Raw genomic sequence first — 12,450 nt, forward strand, 5'->3', positions numbered from 1 at the left:
GAGAGAGAGAGAGAAAGGGAGAGAGAGAGAGAGAGAGAGAGAGAGAGAGAGAGAGAGAGAGAGAAGGAAAGGGAGATTTGCATGCATATAGATGCGAGCGCGTAGTGCACATGTCTTCTCTATCAGCCTCGAGAGCTTTTGCGCCCCCGCCTTGCGCACACAATTTACAATCGCCCTCGCCCTCCCAACCGTCGTACGCGCGCTTCACCGCCGCTTTCTTCGCCGTTCGCTCGTACGCTCCGGTACCTTCTTTTCCGGGTCTCTTTCTCGCCGAACGGATGTAACCACCGCTTTTCCGTCCTCGTCCTCGCCTTCGAGTCTCTCTCTTTCTCTCTCTGTCTCTTTGGAAAACGTCCTCCCTTTTCCTCGTTCAGTCGTTCTTCGAGACCAGACCGCCTCTGCCTGTCCGGTGCACACGAGGCGCGTGGCGAGTGCAACTGTACGCGACACACATCGCCTACGGGCCGGATAGACGACGCGTCGCGAGGCGCGCGTTCTAAAACGGCGTCGAGTGTATTACGACTTCGGCGTAACAAGAAGTACTTTTTTTTTGTGCTTCCTCTTTTTCGCTCTTTCGCTCCATTCTCCCTCCCATCTCTCTCTCGCGTTCTCTCGCTCTCTTTCTCCGCTCTCTTTATGTTACGAGCATAGTTGGTAAGCGTCGAGGACATTGTCGGTAGCACTTGGACGATGAGACGCGTTGACAGCTTCCGCGATGAGGACGGGAAAGACGGCGGTCGAGAGGAGGTGGATGTCGACTACCGGGGATGGGGATGGTGCATCAGGAAAAGCGGAAGACTCGCGCAACGGACATTCATAAATAAAACCGCGTGCGGCGGCGAGCGTCGTCGTCCCGCCGAGATCTTTGTCCTTTTTTTCCTTCACGGCGAAGAATAAGTACGGCGAATGCTATCTACTTTTTTAATGAGATATCTCGGCTAGGTTGCAACGCGCGATCTACAAAGCGATAGGTATGTTCCAAAGTGCAGTCACCGTGTTCCGCGATTATTGGATCAGATAAAAGAAGAATCGCTTTTACTGGGGAATGGTACAAGATAGTAGAGCGGTAACTGGGTCGCGCACATTATTATTCCCTTTGATTTAGCGCTTGACTACGATGGCTTTATAGCCTGACACTTATAGTTTTGACACATCTTTGGACATAATTTGACCTACGCAAAGCAACGTTAACGCGCAATTGCCGAGCAAAATCGAAACGTGCTTCTGTGCCTCGTAAAAAGCGACGGGGATGTTATACGGGCGAGCGTAGAGAGGTGGACGTTTCCCACTTAGGAATTCATTAAATAATGATATACTTTTGCCGGCGATGTGAGCGTTACGATCATTAAGTCACTTTATGTAATCGTCACTTGGCGTGAAATAATATCTTTTCATCGTTCTTACTTTATCATTACCGTCGGTTGAAACGGCGCTACCTGTTGTGCGTAGGACGCAGAACCGCTTGAAAATTATTTATCGGCCATAATTTCCTTTTTCATATTACTCGTTAAACGAATCTTGCAAGGTAAATCTCTCTTACACAACACGATACGATAAAATATTAACTTCCTCAACGCTGTCTGCAACAGGCTGGAGTGGTACAAAGTACTTACCCAGCTTCGCGTCTGTTATCACTCTGAATATGATAGTGCGACGGAAAAGCAGGGAGGAAACACGCCTCGAAAATTTAATTCTGTACATACTGAAACATATGTTTCCAGATACTGAATGTACAATCATCTTCCTCGCGGTATTAAAGAGAAGCTATTCTCTGATATATTTCACTTCTAACACCTCTTTATTCATCTTCCCGGTCGCTTCACGTAGAGACTAAATATCGCTGCAAATAATGACGATAATTAATAGCGTGTGCAATGTCTCTTACTAAAAACTTGAAATAGATGAGCCATTTGGAATGGAAATGTTTCTGTATGCACACGAATGGTGAGATTAAATGTGTCAATTGTTGGCAACGGCGGGGCAGTGATTGTGAAATGGAAAAAATTCCATTATCGTCGAGTAACGTCGCTACTTTTACACTTTCGGAATATTTTTGCCGTTTTTCTTCCCACGATCATTCGTCTGAACTGTCAGCGCGAATTGATTTATATCTAGGCAGGCGTTGCACTTCGTGTGTATTTACATAAAACTTTTTCGCGCTTCGAGATCTTACCGAAGAACTCTTAAAATACTTGGAGGTAATAAACCGCCACTCTGTGCATAATACGAAGCTTCCTATTCGTGCTGCATTTTTAATGTCTCGAGGACAGTCTGAAAATCTATTTATTTTACATGTTGCATAAATTCGATGTGAACCAAGGCATCGGGCTTCATAGCGACGTGTTACAACTTATATTGCAACCTCTCTATGTTGTGTGTACCGAGTGGAAATAAAAGTAAAATATATAAAGTGCACTCGCAAGCAGTATGTTCGAAGAGTCCAGATATAATCCTCCGGACCAGAATAACTCGTATTCCTGTTGCAACCAGCTCTACTTGCACGATGAATTATTTAACCGTTTGTTATTCGACTTGTGTTGCAGGTAGCGTGGCTACGTGTCGATACGCAGACGATTCTGACGATAGCGAGTCACGTTATCACGAAGAATCATCGGATCGCAGTGACGCATAGTGGCCATCGAACGTGGTCCCTTCACATAAAAGACACGCGGAAGAGTGACAGCGGTTGGTACATGTGCCAGGTTAATACTGACCCGATGTCCAGCATCACTGGATTTCTCGAAGTCGTTGGTAATGATCAACATCTATTAATTCTTCTCGAGGAAGTTGTCCTGCTGTTCTTCACTTTTAGATCGGAAGAATGAGCGTTAATGAATTTTAAACACGCTAAAGTGCCGGTGTAACGAGTAGAGCGATAATTAAATTCAGCGTCATATAAAACTGGCGTAGCGAGTGAAACGAGAGGGAGAGCGGTGCGCGCGACTCAAGTATATAATTAATAGCTCAAATATAGTTTATATATACATACACACATTGGGTGTCCTATTTTAAATAGGCCAAATAACTGAGATCGTTAGACAAAAATGTTTCAGATAAAATTTTTAGGGTTATGAAAAGAAATCGCTGTCTTTTTCCTTCTCTAAATTCTCCCTATAAATTTTGTTTGAAAAATTTGTTTGCCAGTTTTTGAGATATTCTTCTAGCCTGTTTAAAATGAGACACCCTGTATATATAATCCCGCTATGGATCTCCCGAGAGTTTGATTTATTTCTACGGCGTTGGCGCCGATAGTTATCTTCTCATCAGATAAAATTAATAATTTATTATAAAAACTCTTCTCTTATTTCATAATTTATTTCGCACTCTGTAAAACAAAACTGCTTGTCGCGGGATGGAATGAAGTTACGTCAACCGAGATATAAAGAACTTCCAAAATTACCGAATTAATGAAATTAATAATTTAAAATTGAACGTTTAAATTACATATTCCTTAAATTTCTCTCTATTAGGTAATTAAATTTTTGTTTAGTTATTTACACATGAAGCGCCCTAGATTTCTTTTCGAAGATATCACGATATATTGTAGTCAATGTGAACATTTTCTGCGCGTACGGAATCACGTAATATTGGTTTTCATTTGCACACGGGCTAAAACCCATACATTTTATTATCACATCAATGACAAAATCGTAAATATTACTTTTGTTAAAACTTTTTCTGAACGTAGCGGCAAATCCGACGCTTCGTTGCGAGCAAAAATTCAAAAAAGAAAGAAAATATTGTACCACGTTACATACTGGATGAATATAATACTGCACACTTGCACCTTCATTCTCGTTTGTTTACAAATTACAAATGCTTTCTGCGTCGCACTTTGCACTTAATGTACATTATTATTATGTTACACGAAGAAACTGACACACATCCAGTGGCGTAACTAGCGTAATTTCACTGAATGAGTAGCAATGCGACGCGACGCTTTGAACGCGCTAACTTTGCGTGGTATGACCATTTGCTTTATCTCGGATAAGTGACAGAATTTCTTTGGTAGGAATTCTGTCGCATTACAAACCACTTTTGCTCCTATAACATTATTGTTTGTTAGATTGTGCGCGACGTCAAAGGTACAGAGATTCTCGAAGGAGAAACGCGCGTGGGAACTTTATTAGTGAAGTAATTTAGCTAATTTACATTTACATCTGCTAGTAAAATTTTCACTGTAATATTAATTATTGACTTTCGCCACTGGAGAATTAAATGGTCGTAAGAGACGGCATGTTAGGTGTTCATTAAGCAAAACGGACCTTCAGATTGATATTTATAGTTTGCACAGTTTTAACATTCGTACATTCATCTTTGAATATCCTAAGTATGTCGAGGAAAAAGTGCTTGTATATGAAAAAAATAACTTTTAAACAATTCTCGGCTGTGTAAGGTCTCTCTCTCCCTCTCCCCACAGAAACGAAACTACCAAGTTTCTCGCGCGTTCGCGTAGCTTCAAACGGACGCATTAAACTCATTGCGCGCAATTTCCAGTTTTCATAACGCAAAGGGACTGAGAGAAAGAGAGAGAAGGAGAGAGAAAGAGACAGACAGACAGACAGAGAGGGGAAGATAGAGAAATTGAGCGGGGAATGAGAATCCCGGGAATGATTCAAGGACTGCTGCCGACAAATATTTGCGAGCAAATCGTGCGTTCGGGATTGCTCGTGAATTTGTAACCCGCGCCATCAGAAACTCCCAGGATCCTCGACTAGTCCTTGCGAAACTCGACTAAGCACCGGCGGATTCAGCGTTTTCCATGTATACGTAACTCGCGATTGTCCCGCGGAACACGTCCTTTGCTGGCAGGGCGCATCCTTCTTCCCGCGACTATGCATCAACTGATCCCTCCTCAGAACTTTCTTGGCACTTGGTACCACCGTCCCTGTTACCGCCAACTTGTCAAACTTCGCCAACTACGGTCGTCTTAGCGGACACCGTAGGTACCTCCTGAGGAAGCCGTGATTGCTACTACGAGACACCGATATTCAATCCTTGATTATTTGTTTCGCGGCTCGCCGAGTAACACCGTGTACAACATCATAAGCTCCGCAAGGCTGATCTTTGCCCTAATCAATCGATTCATCCAGAAGTGTATACATTATCCTTTCAGGATATCCATTTTACAGGATACGACCTATATCTCATTAACGAATCCCTAACTAAGTAATGAAATTATTATTGTTTCCTATGACGTTTTAGAGAACTTAATTTATATGTGTTTAAAATAGAATGTGTCTGCCTATCTGTTTCCTAAACACTTCTAAATCCTAAATCCTTTGACCTGTCTGGATCAAATTTTGCATAGTTACTCTCTAGGACCCTGCGAAAAATATAGGCTACTGTGGCACCTACTTCATCCCCTTGAATTTCATTCTCTTGATACTTTGTGATAATCCGAGCAATGCCGTGTACTTTAAATCAGTATAACATAATCGCTAGTGTGCATGTGTAGACAAAATATGTTATAGTATTCTTTCAGCTTACGTTCGAATTGTCCCGTGCTTTCATTAGTAGCCGGTCTATTTTTAATACTTTTTAATTTAACAAACGTAACTTATATCCCCCAATCGCCAATTATCGATTGACTTGACGAAGGTCTGACGCGATTCTTAATCTCAGAAGATTGTTGGTCAGCTCTATCGGATCGCGGCGCAATAACGTTCGAGAGATGAGTATCAGACTGCCGGAAATTACCAAATAAATGCTGGCATTCTATACTCTTGCGCGAAAAGCTAATGCATCTCCATAAATACCTCAGCTGAGCGCGCTGATTTATATCGTTTAACAAGCCCATAGATAGTATCCCATTGATACATTGCGAGCCTCACGTTAACTAGGATTTAAGTGAGGCTGGTGTACGCTCACGGACGTATGTCTACCGTTAAACATTTGTCTCCGCGAGAAAAATTCAGTTTAATTTTTTATTTTTTACGTTTACATGATACAATTTGACGCGTCACTGCAACAGCGCGAATATTTTATAATTACGTGTACTTTACATGTGCTTGCATATTCGCATGTCTTACCTATCAGTTTGAAAAATTTAAATAAATTTGACGGGCAGGCTGTCGCTACATTTAAATTACTACCGTCGGAAAAATTCGAAATAATAACCAAAAATATATTATTCTTCGTTTTTTATATAAAAATATATCGCCAGCAATAATATAGCCTGTGTATATCATCGTTACAATTATCACCTCTGCCTTCTTTTTTTCATATAAATCTTGCAGGCGACTTAATTTTTTACCGATAAATTTGGTAATAGAATAAATGATAATTCTCTAAAAGTTATGGACTCTCATTTTTGTTCCATTTTTTATTTATATAAATTTTCATTTCTGGTCCTGAATTGTACATTAATTTGCGCTATGTGTATGCATAATGCCAAAGATTATACTGAATATTACATATCTGATAAATGCGTGTCTCTTACAGGGAGCTTTTTATATTGACGAGTACGCGATCGATGTTAAAATATAAATTCATCACGTGGCGAATATGTCCAGGATACACTAGTGTGATAATCATGAAGTTAATTACTGTTAATTAACTGTGCAATCGTGAAATCATATTAATTGCATTACAACATCGAAACAAATGTAAACGACATGAGAAAGTACATAGTCGAATAATCATTTATTCGAATAATTATTTGAAAGACAGCGATATATTATTTTCGAATAAATCTTCATTCACGTTCTATCTGTTTCTTCCTCTCTTTTTAAGCGGACTGTTTGAGTCACTTTCTTATTGCGCTCCGGTATCGAAACTTACACGTTAAAATTGGTATATATGCACTCTTAAATAAAAGTGTCTCAGAATACCTCTCGACGATAAGAACTTTTAAACTGAAACGTTAATCACTCCGTTATACTGAAATATCTGAACTACTTTAGTGTAACCGCGTCTCATAAATCCGGTCATCTCGCAACTTGATATTCTCATCTGACTGTGAGTTTTAAGAATACATCGCGTATAGAAGTGCGCCCTGAAATTTAAATGATCGTTTCGATCGGACGAAAAAGGAGCCGAACGGATTAAAGATTCTACACCTTGTGGTGTGGCCCTTTCGAGTGGCTCGCCAAGATAGAGACGCCAGCGTGCGCGTTACCCGCCCTCGGCCTTCCGCGATCGGTCGGATTTGTGGCGGCGGGATGCAAATGTATGTAAAGTACGTACCCCGCGCCGAAACCTTCGGGGGCGATTGTACTCTTGGCGGGCTATTAGACACTTTCCCGCCAACTCGTGCCCCTCGTTCTAATAACCGGTCGACCTCTTCGCGCCGCAAGCCGCCCAGTACGGCGCAGCAGAGCCCGTATAAGCGTATAGTTTAAGCCACGACGCGCAACCCCTCGTTAAGATTCTTCTTTATCGGCTCGGCCTATCGTCGACCGCATTGCCGTGGCGCGAGGCTCAAGAAGAAAAGAAAAAGCACTGCCGGCTATTTTGCTTCATCTTGTTTTATCGGATGACATATCGCATTTTTCGGTAGTTTGCATCGCTCGAAAGAACAGAAAAATAAGTGAGATCAGAATCGCGACCCTTAGTCCCTTTCCCAGTCTAAAATTATATATATTAATTAATTTACCACTATTCTACGTCCATTGCCGCGCGAAATTGCAGTTTAACGCATATGATTTGGAAAATATGGTTCCCAATCAAGTCTTTTGATACGCGCCATAATAAGCTGCCGTTTGATGTTGGCTTTCACGCTCACTAAGCTTCACTTAGTTTACCGCTTCTTTGAGTTGAGTAAGAAGTGCGGATGCAAGAGAGAGAGAGAGAGAGAGAGAGAGAGAGAGAGAGAGAGACAAACGACGAAGAAGTTTGTGTTTTCCCAGCGTTATCGAATCGTCAATCGCGGTTTGTTCTAATTTGCATTTAGAAAGAGATGAAATGCCGAGAGAAAAATTATACTTTCACGAATTCGTTACGGCCTCTTCGGTATGTACCCTTGAAATTCGCGAACTTGTATTATTTGCCGAAACAGCGATATCGCGAATTTGACGAAAGCATGTGTGAAAAGTTTCGTCTTAATTATGTAAAATTGTTTTCATCGCTATGGGCAAGGTAAAAGTGATGAAATAACACTCGCGTTGAATTTATAAGCAAATAACTACTCTGAAACAGTAATAACCATAATTCTCTATGTTGCGAACTCGCACGAGAATAGAATTTGTAATAAATATGTTTCATTCACGTATACTTTCTCGCGCGATAATTAGCTTTGGGTTATCAGACTTGTCGAGGGAGCAGCTACCTCTCCGAGTTTGAATTTTTTCCAGACACAAAAGGCACGAAAATACTGAAACATGGAAATTGTAAATAATGCATATACATCCGGTGTATCGTTCGGAATATTAACTTGATTATTCTTGCAGAAACATTTATTTTATGATTCAGTCGATTTATCTCGCGAAAACTCGATTATTGAATGTGCGCAGGTAGAACGCGCGGTTTTTTATTGCAACGACGATAGATCTCGTTTCATTAATAACTATTATATCATCGAATCCATAACAATCTGTAGGCTTTAACCTGTCGCACGCCGTGACCTTTACCACCTCAACGTACGGCGAGGTGTATACACATATAAACATAAAGCTCGAGCTTATCGCAACTAACCCTCGTTAAATTTCTTGTTTATCGCAGTAGAATTACTGGCTCGAACAACTTGCGCTAGTGTGATATTACGTGTTCCCACTTACGCGACCAATTGGATCGTGCTTTCCCAAACTGAATATTATATATAACGCGAACAAGTAAACCATTTACGAGCTTAATCGCGATTACAGCTGCTCCATTAATATCACAGCGATCAGATCCAAGTCGAACATTGGAAAAACTTGTCAAACATTAAAAATGTTTCAAATTTCCAAACAGTTCAATTCAAACAAATAAAATAAACAAACAAATAAAATATTTTAATATTAAGCATGTATAATTGCAATCACGTGGACTTTTGATACGCTGGCTTTCACGATCGTTCTCCTTTTACATATATATTTTTTTATAGGATTTTCTAAACTTTGCATAAGATGTCGCCAAAGACAGATATTGGCTATTATATTACAAGTCATCAACGAAAAATCATAATAAACAAAAAAAAAGGAAACTGAAACAACGGGTACAAAAATTATTCGAATCACTTGCTCTATTACACGAAATTATCTGATGGTGAGAGGTTAATGGTTTCTACCGCAGCTCTGCGTAATTCAGTCCAGATCGGGATGAGCGTGCATCAATTTAGCATCACTGACACTCGCAGGTCTAAACGTCTACCCGCTCTCGGCCGCGTCGAACTTTTCAAACGTTATCGGAACGTCGCGAAATATAGCGGCCATTCAAAAGGACACTCGAAGATATCGGTGGTATGAAACGTGATGTGTGTGTGTGTGTGTAAAGTCTACGCGAATAAAACAGTGTCTGCGAAAACAAACGCGAAAACAAGAACAACAAGCGCGCGCAACGTCGGTGCGCGGGCACGCGTGAAATAATAAATTCGGCCCAATTGTTTTCCCGTATCAATAAATATACTATCTGCGGATACGGCGCTTTTTTTCGCCCCGTTTGCGCCCGACGCAGTCGGGGCAAAGCGCGAAATGAATTGCACGCCGTGCCCGGTGATATCTCTGTGACCTGTGATGGTAGCGCCGCCGGCGCGGAATTGCTTTTTGCTCGATGGCCGATGCCCGCTTAATTCTTCGGAAGAATTCGCTCCGTACAGCCGTTCGGTACCTTTCACTATTTGACTGTTGCCCGCCATGATCCGCGCGCGTCGTCAGAGAGCATCCTCATTTTGGCTTTCTCTTTGTCACCGGCCGGCCCAAACACAATTGCGAAAATACCTCGCTGTTACTGCGGCCGTCCTCCTGTCGAAAACGGGCGTCCCCTCCGCACACACATACACTTGTCAGTTTTGTTTCTACCAACTATTAAATCGCGCTTGATCGACAAGTGTACCTATTAGGAAAATTCGTGGAAAATATCATAGAACATGCGTTCTCGTGTTATCGTTATTATCGCGATATCAATAACGAAGAGCGTAATGTTATTTGTAGGTAAAATAAGCGTAGAAATGGAAACGCGATTTCGACGATGAAACTTCGCATTTTATTTTGATACTCGATATTTAAATTCAATCTATCGCTGAGAGCGAGAGAGAGAGAGAGAGAGAGAGAGAGAGAGAGAGAGAGAGAAGGAGTCGTGGCATTTAAATGAAAAGAAAACCGACATACACCACGCGCACATATATTTCGGATATCTGCAAAATGATTGATCCGATTGTTGCAGCTCTTGAAACTTTTATCAGTGAAATATATTATACTCGAAATTCGACGATCATTCAAACTTCTACAACAGCCGGAATGAAAATAGCCAGGGAAATACAGTCGTAGTTAGCGCGCGATTATTGGGAATAATTATAGATCTTGGCCAAACTTAATTCAGGTTGGACAATGGAATGACGGAGGGAAGATATGAAGAAAAATGAAGAAAAAAGAAGATGTAGGATATGTGAGAGTAGAAAGAGGAATCATGGGAACATGTTTTGGGAAAATGCGTTGACTGGGGAAAGTATGATGAAAGGGAGAATGTGAGGAAGATTTTGGATGAACATGCAGGTGGAGAAGAATAGTTGAGAGAGTTAGAAAATATGAGAATTGAAAGAGTGAGGGAGAGAAGGAAGATAGAGAGAGATGAAATTATATAAAGCAATCGGGAGTTGTTTTGTATATATCGAAAAAAGAGCAAATAAAGATTATTGTTTATAGATCTCGGCCGAATGAATAGCGTGATCGATCGACGCGTGGAGAAGCGCCCTTTGTATTCTTCATACGCGATCGCAGCCGCCCGGTCTTATATCCGCTCCGTTTCGTCGTTAGTGCACGGAAACGCCATTCGCGCGGCTACTTTTTCGCATCCGCGGAAACTTCTTCTCAGGGCCTCTTTGCCTTCCGGACACGTCTTTCGTAACTCAGCAGAGGGGACGCGACGTCGGTCTACCGGAGAGAGGACTATTCACGAAGAGGTAGCCTCCTTCGTGACCGGGAAAGAACTTGGTCCGCGTAAGCCGTGGGAAACCGTTCCCGTCTTTCCGACGCAAACTGCATGCGCGCTGGCCATATTCGGCTCTATTTCGCCTCGAAAGCAACTCGATAACGAAATTCTTCGCATTGTTGTCGCGAAAAATATATCGCAATGGCGGCGGTGGCGATGGCGTACCACGGTCTCCATCTCCTCGCGCGCGGTGAAGATTATTTTCGCGAATGGCATAAGGTTGATCGCCGCGTGTAGTGCTGGCAATGTCATAAACATTGTTCCATATCCCGTACGCTCCATCGAGAGGATCGACCCCGTGTGCATGCGCGTGTAATCTTCGCGCCACGAACGTCAGTGTAGACATTTTCGCGAGTTGCTGTATCGCGTACGCCCGAACAAATCTGTACAACGGAATGTAACAACAGAGTACTCGTACAGCATGGTACACACTTTCATAGTGCGCGATAGTGGGTGTGTTCGGCGCGGTACACACGCAAAGGCTGCGAGGAAAATATATAATTTATCACGTGTATGAAATATCATTGTGTGTGTGTTTCAGCTTGAGAGAGAATTCGAGGAATCGTCGTTAACTTATTCCAAGGAAAGAAAATAACTTAAACGATATATGAAAGCAGGACTAAGTTTTAGCCAATTAAATGAACAAAGTTTTATTAATATGAAATAAATTCGTTCGAGCAAGCGAGCTCTAGATATGTAGTTATATTGATTATCACGATTGATTATTCATTTTTCACTTGACACAAAATTAATAACTGATGATGCGACGTTTATACACCAGACTGAATTTACCCGCTACTAGAAAGATCTAGGACAGCTCTCAAATAGAGATAAATATTTTCAATTAACTTAAAATAACAATTAATAAGTGATAATTAATAAGAACAAGCAGACTTTTTGCTCATTTACGACGTGACTGACGCAGTTGCGTTTTTACCTTATTATTTAAGCATTTTATGCTTAAACCCAGAAAAAGCAGTTCATGCTTTTGCCCTAGAAAAAGTAGTTCATGCATTATTCCGCACAAGTTTGGCTCCCAACCAGATAAGTGTAAGGCATTCCATTTTGTCTTGTCGTCGTGTATTATCCAACTGTCTTTTATGCACGCTTAAGTAGAGGCTGACTAATTTAATCCGCAGGGCATACTTTTAAGGGCATTGATGCGTGAGTCAATCTGTTTTACGTCAAGAATGTTGAGAGAGAGAAAGAGAGAAACCCGTTATTCTTAGATATATCTACCACGATATTTTTCCTGAACCATTTCACGAAAATACATGTATCTCGCTTCACCAGAATATACTCTCCTCACATTTGACGCGTTGCTTGAGATGAGAGAGAGAGAGAGAGAGAGAGAGAGAGAGAGAGAGAGAGAGAGAGAGAGAG

At 41.5% G+C, this 12,450-nt stretch overlaps 1 protein-coding gene across 2 annotated transcripts in view; it reads left to right on the top strand.

Annotated features, from left to right (window-relative positions):
* LOC116853813 (neurotrimin-like) overlaps positions 1–12,450 on the top strand; it is a 103,971-nt gene that overhangs the window by 63,849 nt on the left and 27,672 nt on the right. For both annotated transcript variants that reach the window (XR_004380040.1, XM_032835060.1), the window contains exon 3: positions 2,544–2,751. Coding sequence is in view for 1 of the 2 variants with exons in the window: in XM_032835060.1 (XP_032690951.1) it covers positions 2,544–2,751 (208 nt within the window). In the remaining variant the exon portion in view is untranslated. The remainder of the gene's footprint in view (positions 1–2,543; positions 2,752–12,450) is intronic.

The sequence above is a fragment of the Odontomachus brunneus genome, unplaced genomic scaffold (assembly GCF_010583005.1).
Source record: "Odontomachus brunneus isolate Ranch 3 - 2012 unplaced genomic scaffold, Obru_v1 Obru_scaffold_001, whole genome shotgun sequence".
In the NCBI taxonomy this organism is placed as follows: domain Eukaryota; kingdom Metazoa; phylum Arthropoda; class Insecta; order Hymenoptera; family Formicidae; genus Odontomachus; species Odontomachus brunneus.